The sequence below is a fragment of the Rousettus aegyptiacus genome, unplaced genomic scaffold, assembly GCF_014176215.1.
Source record: "Rousettus aegyptiacus isolate mRouAeg1 unplaced genomic scaffold, mRouAeg1.p scaffold_m13_p_3, whole genome shotgun sequence".
NCBI lineage: Eukaryota > Metazoa > Chordata > Mammalia > Chiroptera > Pteropodidae > Rousettus > Rousettus aegyptiacus.
Window position 1 is genome coordinate 6,170,714 of NW_023416306.1, and position 14,156 is coordinate 6,184,869.

The 14,156-nt window shown below is 56.1% G+C and overlaps 1 protein-coding gene across 1 annotated transcript in view; it reads left to right on the forward strand.

Moving 5' to 3' along the window:
* The window catches only part of FAM102A (family with sequence similarity 102 member A), a 33,392-nt gene that overhangs the window by 12,812 nt on the left and 6,424 nt on the right, over positions 1 to 14,156 (forward strand). Inside the window, exons 2-6 of the mRNA XM_016163745.2 lie at positions 8,676 to 8,796; positions 9,052 to 9,081; positions 11,178 to 11,294; positions 13,047 to 13,093; positions 13,194 to 13,351. Coding sequence (XP_016019231.1) covers positions 8,676 to 8,796; positions 9,052 to 9,081; positions 11,178 to 11,294; positions 13,047 to 13,093; positions 13,194 to 13,351 — 473 coding nt within the window. The remainder of the gene's footprint in view (positions 1 to 8,675; positions 8,797 to 9,051; positions 9,082 to 11,177; positions 11,295 to 13,046; positions 13,094 to 13,193; positions 13,352 to 14,156) is intronic.

A 14,156-nucleotide genomic window follows, 5' to 3' on the forward strand; every position in this document is an offset into this window, starting at 1 on the left:
TGGATCCCCCCAACGGCCTGCTCTCCTCTCGGGGCTGTGAAAACAAGAGGGTGTGCCCCTCAGCATCCAGCAAGAGGCGCACCCATGCATCCTGGGTGCCGGAAGCCGCCTGTGTGGTCCGACTCTGGGTGCGGAAGGCTGTGTGCCTGTGTCTGTGAATCGGGAAGCCAGAACCTGCCCTCTTTGGGTTTTTTGATCCATTTCAAAGTTACTCGGCTGGCGAGTGGCAGGATTTGATCCTCGGTGCACATGACTCCAGAATCCTTACTGCTCACCCTGATGCTTCCCCAGCAAGCCTGAGACTGCAGGCCCCCTGCTCCCTTTCTGATTCGGAGTTTCTGAAGCCCCCAGTGTGCTCCCAGTCCGCCTGCCCATCCCCTGCCACCCTCAGGAGGGCAGAGCAGGGTCTTGGGGTGCCAGGCGGCTCCTCCGAGCACTCCAGTGTCAAGCGCTCCAGTGTTGAGCACAGAGTGCTTTGGCTTCTAGGAACTTCTTGCTGCCTCATGGTGTTGCAGGAGGTGGGGCTGGCGGTGTCAGAACTGCAACAAGCTGCTTCCCCTGCACACGGCCCTGAATTCCTGGCAGGAGCCAGACGCGGCTGGGCTGCCACGCTGGCCACGTTGCCGGGACCAGGCTCTCCCGCCCTGCAGCCCCTGGATGGACGCCTTGGCTGGTCCCCGGGGTGGGCCCCTCCCCAGGCGGCTGTGCTCTCTTCTGGGAAGCACAGGCAGATGTTGTCAATTTAAATTGTTTCCTTATTAGACTCTCGCCTCTCCCTGGCTGGGTTTCATCAGCCGGGAACCTTGATTGCATCATCATGACCCCTTGCTTCTCCAGGAACCCGGCCAAGGATTGGGAGATCGGGGAGTGGGTGTGTGTGTGGACCCTGTGGCAGCCCCCCAGGGGCTGCCAGCTGGGGGGAGGGACTCATGTGATGGAGCCTTGCTCCGGTCACCTTTCTTAATAGGGGCCGAGTGGGAGGAATCAGGAGCCAGCCCTTTCAGGAACCCAGGAACACAGCTGCGGCTGGGTGGTCCCTGGGGTCTTGTGGATGTGTCCGTCCTCTCTTAGCCAGGTGCCCAGATCCCGGCTCACAATCACCTGGGAGCTTGTTTAAAAAGTCAGCCCAAGGCCTGCAACAGCAGTTTTCAGCCAGCGTGACTTTGCCCTCAGGGGGACATTTGGCAATGTTTTGGTCATCACAGCTAGAGGATGCCGCTAAACCTCCTACACTGCACGGGACACCCCTGGAAAACCAAACCAAACCAAACCAAAATTATCCGGTTCACGATGTCATTAGGGCCAAGGCTGAGACACCCTGACCGGTAGGGTCCGCAGTTCTGGCAGAGCCTGGGAATCTTCATTTGTGACAAGCTAAGGACTTTTCAATGTTGGCTCGAGTCTGAGATGCCCTGACCTGCCAGCCTCGCCACCCTCAGCCCCGACTGTGACCACGACTAAGCTGCTTCCTGCCAGGCCAGGGCTCCATGTTGGGCACACAGTGGTGACAAGTCAGGCATGCAGACAAGCGCTTGCAATAGGCGACTGGGAAGGCGGAGGGTGTGGCGTCTCGGAGCATGTGCCCCGAGCTGCCCCCTGATGCCCGGGCTTTCCTTCTCCTGACTACTTTGGCAGGGACTGCCAGCCACGCTGCGCCTTTGCTCCCATGTCAACTCAGGGAGGGGCCCCGAATGGTCCCTGCCTGCAAGGACCTTGGGGTCATGGCAGTCTGTGGCCAGAAGGTGGCCCCCAGCACACTGACCCCTTGTCACCTGCATGATGGAGCTGGTGCCCACAGTGTTTGCGGAGGTGGAACAGGGTTCCTGGTCAGGACTGGGAGCCACGGGAGCCACCCCCAAGGGAGCTCCGGCCTGGCGGGATGCTCCGCTCTATTTCAGGACAACCCAGAAATAGCTGAATCCTGCCTCTGTGATGGCCACAGTGAGCTGCGGTGGGTGGAGGGCTCGGTGGAGGGCTCGCCTTGCCGCTCTGGGATTTGGACGCCTAATTGTATATCTTAAGGCTAAATGCGAGACTCCCCTAAAGCTGCCCTGAAAACCGGGCTCTGTAATTACCTGTCTCTGGCAGGCAGTGTGGAGCTGAAGCCCCAGGCTACGGAGGGTTGGGGCCTTCCTCATCTCAGCCCAGAGGGCGTGTGTGGGCCCAGGCCACAAATCCAGAAGATGGGGGTTTGAATCCCTTTTACTTTGACCAGCCCTTCTAACCTCGCACCCTCTTTTCATTTTTTCAATTTAAATTTCAATTACTACAGAAACATTCTTGGACAGAAATGAAAGCAATGGTCCTGTAGTCCCCTCATCTTAGTCTTGAAGTAGGGTGGCCTCCGCCTCTCCTGGAAGTCCTCCCCCCTCCCCACGGTGGCTTTTTGGCCTCTGACCTCATTGCAATCAACGACTCCCAGAGGAGTTCATTTTCCCCCCAGGCATGCTTCAAAAAAAAAGTCAGCTGAAACTTCCAGTTCAAAAAGAAAAGGATCCAATACCCGCCCCCCTAAGCCCCCCATTTCTTCTCTCGGCCTCTAGCTGCTTGTGCACATGTGGGTGCTGTGATCGTGAGCATCTCCACGTGGCCCCTTTGTAAATTTGAGACCAAGATTCCTTCTCTTCCACCTCATTTCCCACGCTGCTCCAGCCACACCGGCGCCTTTTGCTGTCTTAAGCTCCTCACCACATTCCCACCTGAGACCTGAGGGCCTTTGCACTTCCGCCTCCTCATGCCCGGACTGCTCTTCCCTCCCTTATCTGCATGGTGGGTCACTCTCGCCCCCTTCAGCTCTTTGCTCAGATGTCACCTTCCCATTAACACCTCCCCCCCATGTGTTCCTTGCGCTCCCCCCACCCGGGCACCCACCGCCTGGCTCCTTCCCTGCTCCCTTTCCCTCCATGGCACCTACCACCACCTGATGTGCGTCCGCCTCATTTTGTCTCCCTCCAGCCCGCTGCCAGACTCTAAGCCCTTCGAAGGCAGGAAGCTCTGTCCTGTTCACTGTTCATGTCCCTGGGGCCTTCAGCCGTACCTGGTACTTAGTAAGTGCTTAGTAAAAGGTTTTTAAGTGGCTCAAATCCCTGAGGTTTCCTCAGACCTGGCCGCCGGCCGGCTCCCACCTGGGGCTTGTGACCAACTGCTTGGAACCCTCATTCCTGCCTTTTTTATGAACTCCATCACCACCCCTGTTCATCTACCGCCATTATCCCTACCCTGAGCCCAGGACCCCGCACCACCTAACTGGGGGTGCCCAGCTCCCCCTTTCCTGCATGGCCCTGTAGGCCCTGAGTTGTGGTTGTGCCATCTCTGGCTCTGTGACGTGGGTTCTAGACACAGATGTACCTGGGGTTAAGACCAGGCTCTGCTCCTCACAGCTCTGTGACTGTGGGTGAGAAATTCAGCCTTTCTGAGCCTCATTTGCCCCGTCTGTAAAGTGGGCCATGATAACACCCAACTTTCAGTGTTGAAGATTTCCGGTGGCACACACTAGACTCTTGGGAAATGGCCACTGCTGGGGGCTGTGTGTTACCTTTGCTGTGATCTCCTGGGGTGGGCCAAGTCAAGACTGTGAGCTTCTACCTGGGGGAGTGGTGGCATTTAATAGTGTGGGTTTAGAGTTCTGTGGAAATACAGGGAGGCCCGGAGTGAGCCCGTGAGCCCTGCCCTGGCTCACCTTCTCCCTGTGGGACAGGAAGCCGCCCTTTACCTGAGCCTGGGAGGGCTCCAGGTGCCTTTTTCTGGCCAGGAATCACAAGGGGGGCCTCAGGCTTCCTGGCTGGGTGTTCCCACGGCAGACTCACAAAGGGGAAGGGAGAGAGCCTACAATTTGATATCCCCTTTTGTTTCTAGACACTAATCCTAATTCCTCTGGGTGTTTCAACACGCCCAGCATCGTGAGCTTCCCCCGCTGGTCTCCAGCAACTGCTTCCACCTCCTGGGCTGGGTCACGCAGAGGGGTGGGTAAAGGTGCGAGGGTGCGCATGGAAGCCGCGGCCAGCCCCCTCGCCCCGCGTTCCCCTGCTTTTAAGCTTGGTTCTCTGGCCGCTTGGGAATTTTCTGCTCTTTTTGCCCATCCACCTACCTCCACCGGGGCTGCTGCGGGCTAAAGCCAGGATCCGTGGCGGCAAGACAGAGCTGCTGTCAGAAAGAGATTCAGAGTGCTCACCATGGCCCTCGAGGTCCAGGACGACCTGATTCCCTGCTCCCTTGCCGACCACACCCCCTCTGTTCTCATCCCCAGTCCCGTTCAGCCACCGGCTTCCGTGCTGCTTTTCCATTGGCCAAGGATGTCTCTACCTCAGGGCCTTTGCACTTGAAGTTCACACTTCTGGACATCTCTTCCCTCAGTCTTTGCTCAGCCCTCAACCTCCCTTCACTCCAGGCCTCGCTCAGATGACACTGCCATGAGGGCTTTCCCCAACTACCGGCCGAAGTGGCAGCCCCCACCTTCTCATTTGTGCCCAGCGCTCCCTATTCACCTGCTGCTCTGTTTTCTCCATTTTTCTCTCTCTACCTGACCTACCATGTGGAGGTTTTTGTTTGTTTGTTTGGTTGGTTGGTTGGTTGGTTAACAGTCTATTGAGATGTAATTCACGCACCACACACTTCACCATTTAAAGTGTACAATTCAGTGGTTTTTACTATAGTTAGAATCATGCGACCATCACCACAATCAACTTTAGAACATTTTCATGACCCCAGAAAGAATCCCATACCCATTTGCAGTCACTCCCCCTTTTCTCCCTGTTCCCCCATCCCCTGGCCATTCTACATTCTTACCGATTTGCCTATTCTGGACATTTCACATAAATAGAGTTGTATGTAGTTCTTTGTGTCCGACTTCTTTCACTTAGCATGATGTTTTCAAGGTTAACCCACATTGTTGCATGCAGGAGAGTTTAAGTTTCTTTTGATTGTGAGAATAACGTTCCATTGCATGAATATACCACGTTAGTTGATGAATATTAGACTTGCTTCCACTTTTTGGCAGTTATGCACAATATTAAACACAGTAACTCTGTGTTTAACCCTTTGAGAAACTGTCAGACTGTTTTTCAAAGCAGTTGCATCATTTTCTTTCCTTTCAGCAATGCGTAAGGGTTCCAATTTCTCTACATTCTCAACACTCATTATTATCTGTCTTGATTAGTGGGTGTATTCTAGGTACAAGTCCCTTAACATATGTATGATTTGCAAATATTTTTTTCGTACTATGGGTTGTCTTTTCATTTTCTTGATGGCGTTTTTTGACTCATAAAATTTTTTAATTTTGATGAAGTTCAATACATCTGTATTTTTTTTGTCGTATATACTTTTGATGTCATATCTAAGAAACCATTGCCTGATCTCAGATCACAGAGAGTTACCCCTGTGTTTTCTTCCAAGAATGTTATAGTTTTAGCTCTTAAACTTGGGTCTTTGATACGTTTTGAGTTAATTATCGTACATGCTCTGTAAATGGGTCCTGCTTTGTTCTTTTGCATGTGAATATCCAGTTGTCCCAGTGGCTTTTAAGACTGTTCTTTCCCCCACTGGCGCCCTCCTTGAAAATCAGGTGACCGCATATGTGAAGGTTTATTTCTGGACTCTCAGCTCTGTTCCTTTGATCTGTGTGTTTATCCTTATGCCGCAACCATACCGTCTTGATTATTGTTGCTTTGTAGAAGTTTTGCAGTCAAGACATGTGAATCCTTTAATTATGTTCTGCTTTTCCTAGATTGTTTTGACTATTCTGGTCCTTGGAGTTTCCAAGGTTTAGGATCAACTTGTCAAGTTTATACAAAGAAGCCAGCTGAGATTTTTATAGGGGTTATGTTGAATTTTTAGATCAGTTTGTGAATATTGTCATTTTAACTATTAAATCTTTTGATCAATGATCGTGGGATGTCTTTCTTAGAGCTTTTTGAATTTCTTTGAAGAATATTTTGTAGTTTTCCAGAGTATATATCTTATACTTATTTTCTTAAGTTTATTCCTATGTATTTTATTCTTTTTGATACTATTATAAATGGAATTCTTTTCTTAATTTCATTGTGCATATTTGCTAGTATATAGAAACAATTAATTTTTGTATATTGATCTTATATCCTGCAACGTTGCCGAACTCGTGTTTTCTGATAATTTTTAGAGTGGATTCCTAGGATTTCCCACACACAAGATTAAGTCACTTGCCAGTAAAGATAGTTTTAGTCCTTCCTTTCCACTACCACGAACTTTTCCCATTCGTTTGGTCCTCATCTTTCTGCTCCTTCCAGAATGTAAGGTGGTCACCGCGGTGGTGCCAGTGCATAGCACGGGGACTGGCACTCGACCTGTGCGCAGCTATTTGAATGAATGAGTGGAGCCGGCATGGCCACGGCCGGGTCAGGGGTCCTGCCTCCCCTGTGGCACCTGCCTCCCGAGGGCTCCTGCGCATGTCTGTCGGGGGCCGGGGGCCCTCCCTTCCTCCCCTCATCTCTAGCCCTGACCTTTTCTGTTTGTCCCCAGTCTTGGGGCTCCGGCGGGTTGCTGGAGCTCACCCTCCTCACACGGTTGGAGCATTCTGGTGACCGAGGCCTTTTAGATCCCCAGTGTCTTCATCAGAAGAGGCAGACCTCACAGACCTTCCCACGCCAGCCTCTCGTGGGGCTCACCTGACTGAATGCTCCCGGGTGCCCACGAGCGGGTGGCTGGTGCGCCTGCTTTGCTGACAAGGGTGGAGAGTGAGGGCTGTGAGCCCAGGTCTGTCCGACCCGAGTCCGGTTGCCCCCTTGTCACAGACGTGGCAGGGCACGGGACAAGCCTCAGTCACGTCCTCAAGGCTTGAGGAGCCAGGAGGGAGCTCCTCACGGAGGCTCCGCTCAGAGGCTGGCGTCCGCCAGGAAACCTAGAGTACATTCGCTCCTCACCCATGCTGTTCCCGCAGCCTGGAACTGTCTCCCCTGCCGGCCAGACTCCCCACTCTTCCCTTGGGTCTGAGCTTGAATGTCACTTCCCTGTGGCTAGTCACCTTCCTTGACTCAGCCCTTCCCTCCACCCCATCCTGGTAACACTGAGTCATCACTGGGGTGACTGTCAAATGGCGGTCTGTGAGTAAGTCCACTGCAGGGCCCGATGCCTGGCACACACTTGGCACTCAGAGACGGGGTGGATGCCTCAGGTGCATAGCAGGGCCCTGCCGGCCACACAGCCTTGGTGGCTTCCGTCCGCCAGGCTTTCTGGGCTCTGTGGCCCGTGAACTAAGGTGATGATGGTTCATGGCTCTGACTCCACAGTCGGACGGTCCTGGCTTGAATTCCGTTTTGTCGGGCACTGGGGCTGAGAGCTGGGGTGCTCTTGGAGCCTCAGTGCCCTCAGCTGCAGAAGTGGGTACACAGAGCCTGCCTTCCAAGGTTACAGTGAGAAGCAAATAAGCCACGTTCGGGAGATGCTCGTCCTGTGCAGACCCTCCCACTCAGCCCCCAGTCTGGCGGTGAACCTGCACTCCGGGGCTCCTCGGGGCACGGTGCAGTCACTTCCTCAGCTGTCCGGCTGGCCGTTCCTGTTAGGTGGGATGAAGCTGGAGATCATGTCTCTCCTGCCGCCCCCCACCCCCCTCTCCAAACACCAGCTCTGCCAGGCGGGCTGTGGGGGGCCGGGGAGCTGCGCAGGTGTGCAGAGCTCGTCTCTGCCACGTGCCGCTGCCACCCCCAGCTCCCGCTGAGGCCCCCGCAGCAGCTGGGAGAGGCTTGGAAGAGCTGCTCCCACCGGCTCCCACCCACTCCCAGGGCACAAAGCGCTTCCTTGTCAAGGGGGTGCTGAAGTTTGGGGCTTGGTCATGCTCCCCAGGCCCAGGAGGAACTCGAGCGGCTGGAAGGACAGTCCCCATTAGTGCCAGGGAAACTGAGGGCCCGAGAAGTGTGTTAGCCCTGCAGTGGTGAGGGTTAAGTGTGTAGCACCCAAATCACGCTGCTTGGGGTCAAGGCCCTGTTCTGCTCTGCCACTGGTGGGCCTCATGGCCAAGGTCTTAGTCCCAGAGCTCTGGTTTCTTTGAATGTGGAATTGGGCTAATGGCAGTGACCGCCCCCAGACAGGTGTTGGAAGGATTGACGTGACCGGAGCAGGCTCCAGGGGAGGCTGGGTTTGTAAGGTGCTTTGGGCGGGGCCTGGCGCATGGAAAGCACCGTATGAGCGTTGCCTGTTATTGTTGCTAGTGGTGAAGAAGGGGCCTCTAGGGCCAGACAGCACTGGGCTGAGGACCAACGGTTTTCTGGCTGAGTGGTACAGGGCACTAGCCTTGGTCTCTTTATCTGTAAAATGGACGGGTGGCCCAGCCTGGGAAGACTTCTGTGAGGGTCACTTGAGATGGCCAGTGGGAGCCTTGCTGGTAGGAGGTAATGGCAGCAGAAGGAGCCACCCGAGGCCACAGGACAAAGCGGGGGGTAGCACTGGGAGCAGAGAGAGGGGCCGCGGCCTCCAGCCCGACCTCACCCGCCTTGTTCTTTTCGTTTGTATTACATATCTTTTGTTTTTACAATGCTACACAAGCATGTTCTTGTTATGAAAATAATCACTCTGTGATACAAAGTGAAAAATGAGAGCTCTCCTCCATGCCCTGCCCCCCCCCCCCGCCCTGAGGTTAACCCTGCCCCTGGTACTTCCTTTGGCATTGCCCTGCATACTTGTGCTCACCTGCCCCATCTGGCCTGCAGGGAGGAGGTGCAGGAGAACTGTGTACGGTGGCGGAAGAGGTTCACCTTCGTGTGTAAGATGAGTGCCAACCCGGCCACCGGCCTGCTGGACCCCTGCATCTTCCGGGTGTCGGTGCGCAAGGTGAGGCAGGCTAGGCTTCCAGCCAGGTCTGGGGACCGTGAGCTTAAGGCCAAAGGGTGGGTGTGGGACCTCTAGTCTGGTGGCTTAGGCCCATCCCCTGATTTGCCCCCCCAAGGAAGGCGAGGCGAGTCGCTCTGCCCCTTTCCTTATCCTCTTCCCCCAGCAGTCGGATTCGGGGTGGAGGGAATTGGGGAGACATATGAGGGCCCTCGGATTCCCTAGTCACTCTGTCGCTGTGTCTGTCTCCCCGTGCAGGAGCTGAAAGGCGGAAAGGCTTATTCCAAGGTGAGTGGGGCTCTGTGAAGAGGCGGTGGCTGGGATGGGGCGGGGCGGGGCGGGCATGACAAAAACTCCCGAAAGGTCTTCCAGCCCGAAACAGGAGACACTCAGCGCCGCAGTGTTATTTCTTGGAATTATCTTTATCGAGAGTCTTCGCGCTTAGCATCAAGGCAGCATGTGTTTGTTGCAAAGAAGTGGGACAGACGTTCGCACAGCGGAGAGGAGAGTTTCTGCCCCCTCCCCTCCGGGCCTCCTCCGCAGACCCCGGGGTTGGGATTCGTTAGGCTCTTTCCAGACCTTTTTAAGAAAAAATAATTATGAAATACATCATGGATGCCGAGCAGTGAATAAAACGAATGCACGAGGTTTAGAGGAATGCGAAGCGAGCCCCCCCGTGCATCCTCGTGTAAGATTTTTAAATACACAAAAGGGACGTGTTCTGAGTGGACTCTGCAGCTCGGTGTTGTACTTGCCAGTACGTCATGGGCACGTTTTCATGTCATCGCAAATTTCCCTTTGCTGTAGCGGCAGCCGTGTCCCAGCGTGCGGCTAGGGGTCGGGCGACTCCGCCAGTCCCCACTGTTACACATCCTTCTTGTCGCCTGGCTTCCACCGCACCCACAGACAGTTTAGCCTTCCGCGTTCAAACCTCTTCCACGGGGAAAAGTGGGAGGAGACATCTCTGGAGGGTCGCCTCTGGCTTTGAATAAGACCGCTCTGCCCTTAAAGCCCCTTCTCTGCGGGGACTTGCAGCCCACCCTCTGGGCCTCCTCGGGGAGGCGGCACCGTGGCAGGGGGTGAGTTTAGTCAGTCCGGAGAGGAAACGCCTCCGCCTCGCTTCACCCTGTGTGCAGGGTGTGTCCCCACGGCCAGAGCTCAGGAAGCTTAGTGGTCTGGGCCGTGAGCTCTGCTCAGGACAGGCGCTCGAGTCCCGGCCCAGGAGCAGAGGGCAGGGTGGCCAGAGCCGCGCTGTGAAACGTGCCATCGGAGTGGAAATTTCCCCTCCCATTGATTCACGTGGGTGAGGACAGCTGCCCAGCCAGGAAAGAGACTGCCAGCAAACAGCTGGCGCATCCCACCTCCACCTGGCAAACGTCAATCATGCACCTAGCACGGGTCACACCTTCCAGGCACTTCTTTTCCGTTCTCCAATCGAACATCCACACAGCAACCATGATACAGAGGAAGAAACTGAGGCCCAGAGAGGTGCCCAGAGTTCACACAGCTTCAAGCCTGGCTCTGTTGGTTGAGCTATGTGGGGCCCTGGGTACGTCACTTCCTCTCTCTGAACCTTAGTTTCCTTGTCTGCAAAATGGGGGTCACTGAGTGCATGGCAGGGCTAGGATCTGAACCCGAGTCCCTGATTCTGGCACACATGCTCCAAAGTCAGCAGTAGAGACTGGCACACAGCAGGCGCTCCATAAACGTCCCCGGTCGCTTTGGTTGTCCTGGGTCCCTGAGCACAGCACCCCCTCACCTTAATTTCTGTCGCCCCTCCGGGTCTACCAGTCCCGCTTTCGTTTAAGAGGCCTTCTTAGCGCACACACCCTGCTCTCGCACTTTCTCCCACTTTGCTCCCATCCCTTGCTCCTCTCTCTGCATCCGAGGAGCAAGGAGCATCACCACCAACTGCCCAACAGGCCCCCACTCCAGCATCCACGAGGCGCTCCTGCCCACCCTGCAGAATACCCCCCACCCACCCGTCCCAGTGCCAACTTCCCACGGGCCTTCCCTCCCCCCGCCTGCTGTCCCGGCGGCTCCCACAGCGCAGCCTTGTTTCCCAGGGAACAATGTGTCTGTGTCAAAGACAACAATGTCCTTTCATCTCAGGCGCTGCCCCGGTGTACTCTGGGACATGGCACAAAAGGCGCTTTGTGCAGCTCAGAGATGTGAGCTCCTGGCTCTACTACGTTGGAGCCGCCAACCCAAGCCACCAGCTCGGGCCTCTGTCCTTGGGTGCCGGTTATGCAACAGTCAGTCTGGGCTGTGGGGTGGCCCAGGGGCTGTGCCTGCGCCTCCCCCTCTGCCAAGTTAACCCTTGTGCTGCCAGCCCTGCACCCACTCCCCCCGCAGCCTCCCACAGTCTCCTCTCTCCCTCCCAGCTGGGCTTTGCCAACTTGAACCTGGCTGAGTTTGCGGGCTCGGGCTCCACGGTGCGCTGCTGTCTGCTAGAGGGATACGACACGAAGAATACCCGCCAGGACAACTCCATCCTGAAGGTACCGGGGCCTCGCCACCTCTTGCGCCCCCTCCCAGCAGGGTCCTCATCAGAGTCCCTGGAGGTTAAAAATACAGGTTTTCCCCCAGACAGGCAGCGAGGGACACTGGGAGGATGTGGGCCCCGGGTCAGGAAACCGCCATCAGAGGCCTGTCTTGGCCACCGGGCTGTTTCCCCATTCACCATCGGGCATTGGGAGTGAACCCCGACCGCGTCTTTAAGGGTTCGGTGCGATCAGCATCACTGTGTGCTGCCACCCCTTGTCTCGTGATGCCTGACAACAGCCCCATGGGGTGTGGTGTCTATTATTAGCCTCAGTTTTTGCACAGAAAGGAGGCGAGGCACAGAGGTTAGATCATTTGCCTGGGGTCACAGCAGAGCTGGCACTGGAACCCACAGTCCAGATTCTCACCATTGTCACATGGGACATGAGGCAACCTGAGCTCCCAGTGGAGCATCAGTGACCAGGAGAACCTGCCATCCCTTGACCTGGGCAGACCGCAGGTGGCTGCTCCGAGGCCCCAGCCACGTGCAGTTTCCGGTGGCTGGAGCCGCTCCTTCGCCCCAGGCAGCTGCCTCCTCGGACAGAGATATCTGGGTGTCTGTCATCCGCACACCTCTCTTCCCTGTCTCCACACCCTTCCACCTGGCTGAGAAAATAGTCTCGTCCCTACCACACCTCTGCCAGCCGACCCAGCTGGGGCAGATGGTACCGGGGCAGAACCGGGCAGCTGGTGGTGGGCGGAGGCTCTGGGGCCTCTCAGACCCTTCACAGAGGGAACTGGAGCACCTGCAAAGGTGGGGGCGAATTGCGGTGGGAGCCGGGCCCTTCCAGCCTTGCCCCAGCGGCCCCGTGCATCCTCAGGCCAGATCAAGGGCATGTGGGGGGCAGGTGGCCTTGGCTTCAAGGCCAGCTCCATTACGTCCTGTCTATAGGGCCTTGGGCAGTCACTTCCCCTGAGTCAGAGTTCCCTCATTTACAGCCTGGGTCCATCACCTACTTCGTAGGCTGCTACCACAGCCGAATGAAATAATCCATTAAAACAACAACAGCAGCCTCATCCCAGTGGTCTCCAGTTTTGTCGTGGTGGCCGGTGTCCGAGCACCTCTTCCCCACCCCATCACTTGTCGTCCCACCTTGGCCCGGATTTGGGGATCCAAATTTTGCCTCATTTGGGCCATCGCTGAAATCTTTGCCTAATTGGGTGTTAAAATAAGTTTCTATTGTTTTGTTTGTTTTGCTTTATTCAAGAAACTTTCACTATGTGAGCACCCTCCCCCCGCCCCCCGTCAGTCTTGGTGAACCCCGCTGTCACTGGGTAGGCTTCTTGAGCCACCTTCCTTCTTGCCAAGTTGGGCTGGTGCTGCCATGCCCACTCCAGCACCTGGGCACTGAGGATGGGGAGAGCCTGCGGCCCCTGGCGTGAGCGCTCACGGCCTGGCTGCAGCTTTGAAATAGCAGGGGCTGGCCTTTGCCACGCGGCCCCTCCAAGCCGGGCCCCGAGCCACGTGGAGCCTCGTCTCGCTGCATCCCCTCCACCGTCTCACGAGGCAGGTGTCGGGATCAGTTCTGTCTTCAGCATGAAGAAATGGGGGCTCAGTGAAGTTCGGTGGCTTTACCAGGGTCAGCAGGAGGCAGAGATGGGATCAGAGTCCAAGCCTTGTCTGTAGCCCGAGCAAAGAGGCCAAAGCAAGTCGGGCGCCTGAGCTCAGTGAGTGGACACAGTGTGGCTGACTTCTCCCTGTCTTGTAGGTCACCATTGGGATGTTCCTGCTCTCTGGGGACCCCTGCTTCAAGACGTGAGTGTGGGTGCAAGCCGCCTGAGGCGGGGGGGGCTCCCCTGTTTTCTTCTGACGCTGAGGGTGGAGCACCCCGGTCACATACCTCTGTCTTCCCAAGGCCGCCGTCCACTGCCAAGTCCATCTCGATCCCAGGCCAGGATTCCTCCCTGCAGCTGACGTGTAAGGGTGGCGGGACCAGCAGCAGTGGCAGCAGCAGCACCAGCTCCCTGACAGGGTCCCGGCCCCCTAAGGCCCGGCCCACCATCCTCGGCTCAGGTACTGTGCCCCCTGCCCACCCTGCCGCGCCCCTCCCCTCTGCCGAAGGCTTTTGCCTCCAAGGTGTCCCCAGGTCCCAAGGGAGATGCTTGCCGAGAAGAGAGGTGGTAGAGGGGTGATCGCACCATCCACGCTTCTATTAAGCAGATGTCGTCCGAGCCCCTCCTGTGTGCCAGGCACTGTGCAGGGCTCTGGACCGAGTGACGTGATGTCCCTGGTCTCATGGCCCTCCCAGCCGAACAGGAGAGACAGGCATCAATCAGGCAGTAAATAAGTCAAATGCAGGTCTACCTATGGAGTAACAGGGCTGTGAGAGGTACAGAGGTGTCTCTCGGGGGCCAGGGAAGGGCCACTGAAGAGGCGAACCTGTGGTGTGGGGTGCAGTGTTCCCAGCAGAGGGACACATGCCGTGAGCTCTTGCTCTCCCACTGGCTCCATGACTTTAGCCATTTTGTTTCTTTGGGCCTCAGCATCCTCCTATAAAATGGGGTCAGCAGTAGTGACCACGTCCTGCATTGCTTTGGGTATGAACCTAGCAGACATGATGCCCCGCTGGCACAGAGCATGTGCTCTGTATGCATTTCTATTAAATCATCATTACTAATGTTACAAACAATTTGGAGGACCCTGAATCCCCAGAGGAGATGGCCTGGCAATTAGGAGGAGGAGGCGCCAGGAGAGGAGGCTCCAGCCTGTCCCCTAGCCTTATATCTAGTGCTGTGTGGGGTGGAGCAAAGCCCCCGAATATAAGCCTTGGCCCCTGCACCCCTCCTGGGGGGTGAGCTCAGAGCTGGGAAGCAGGCTG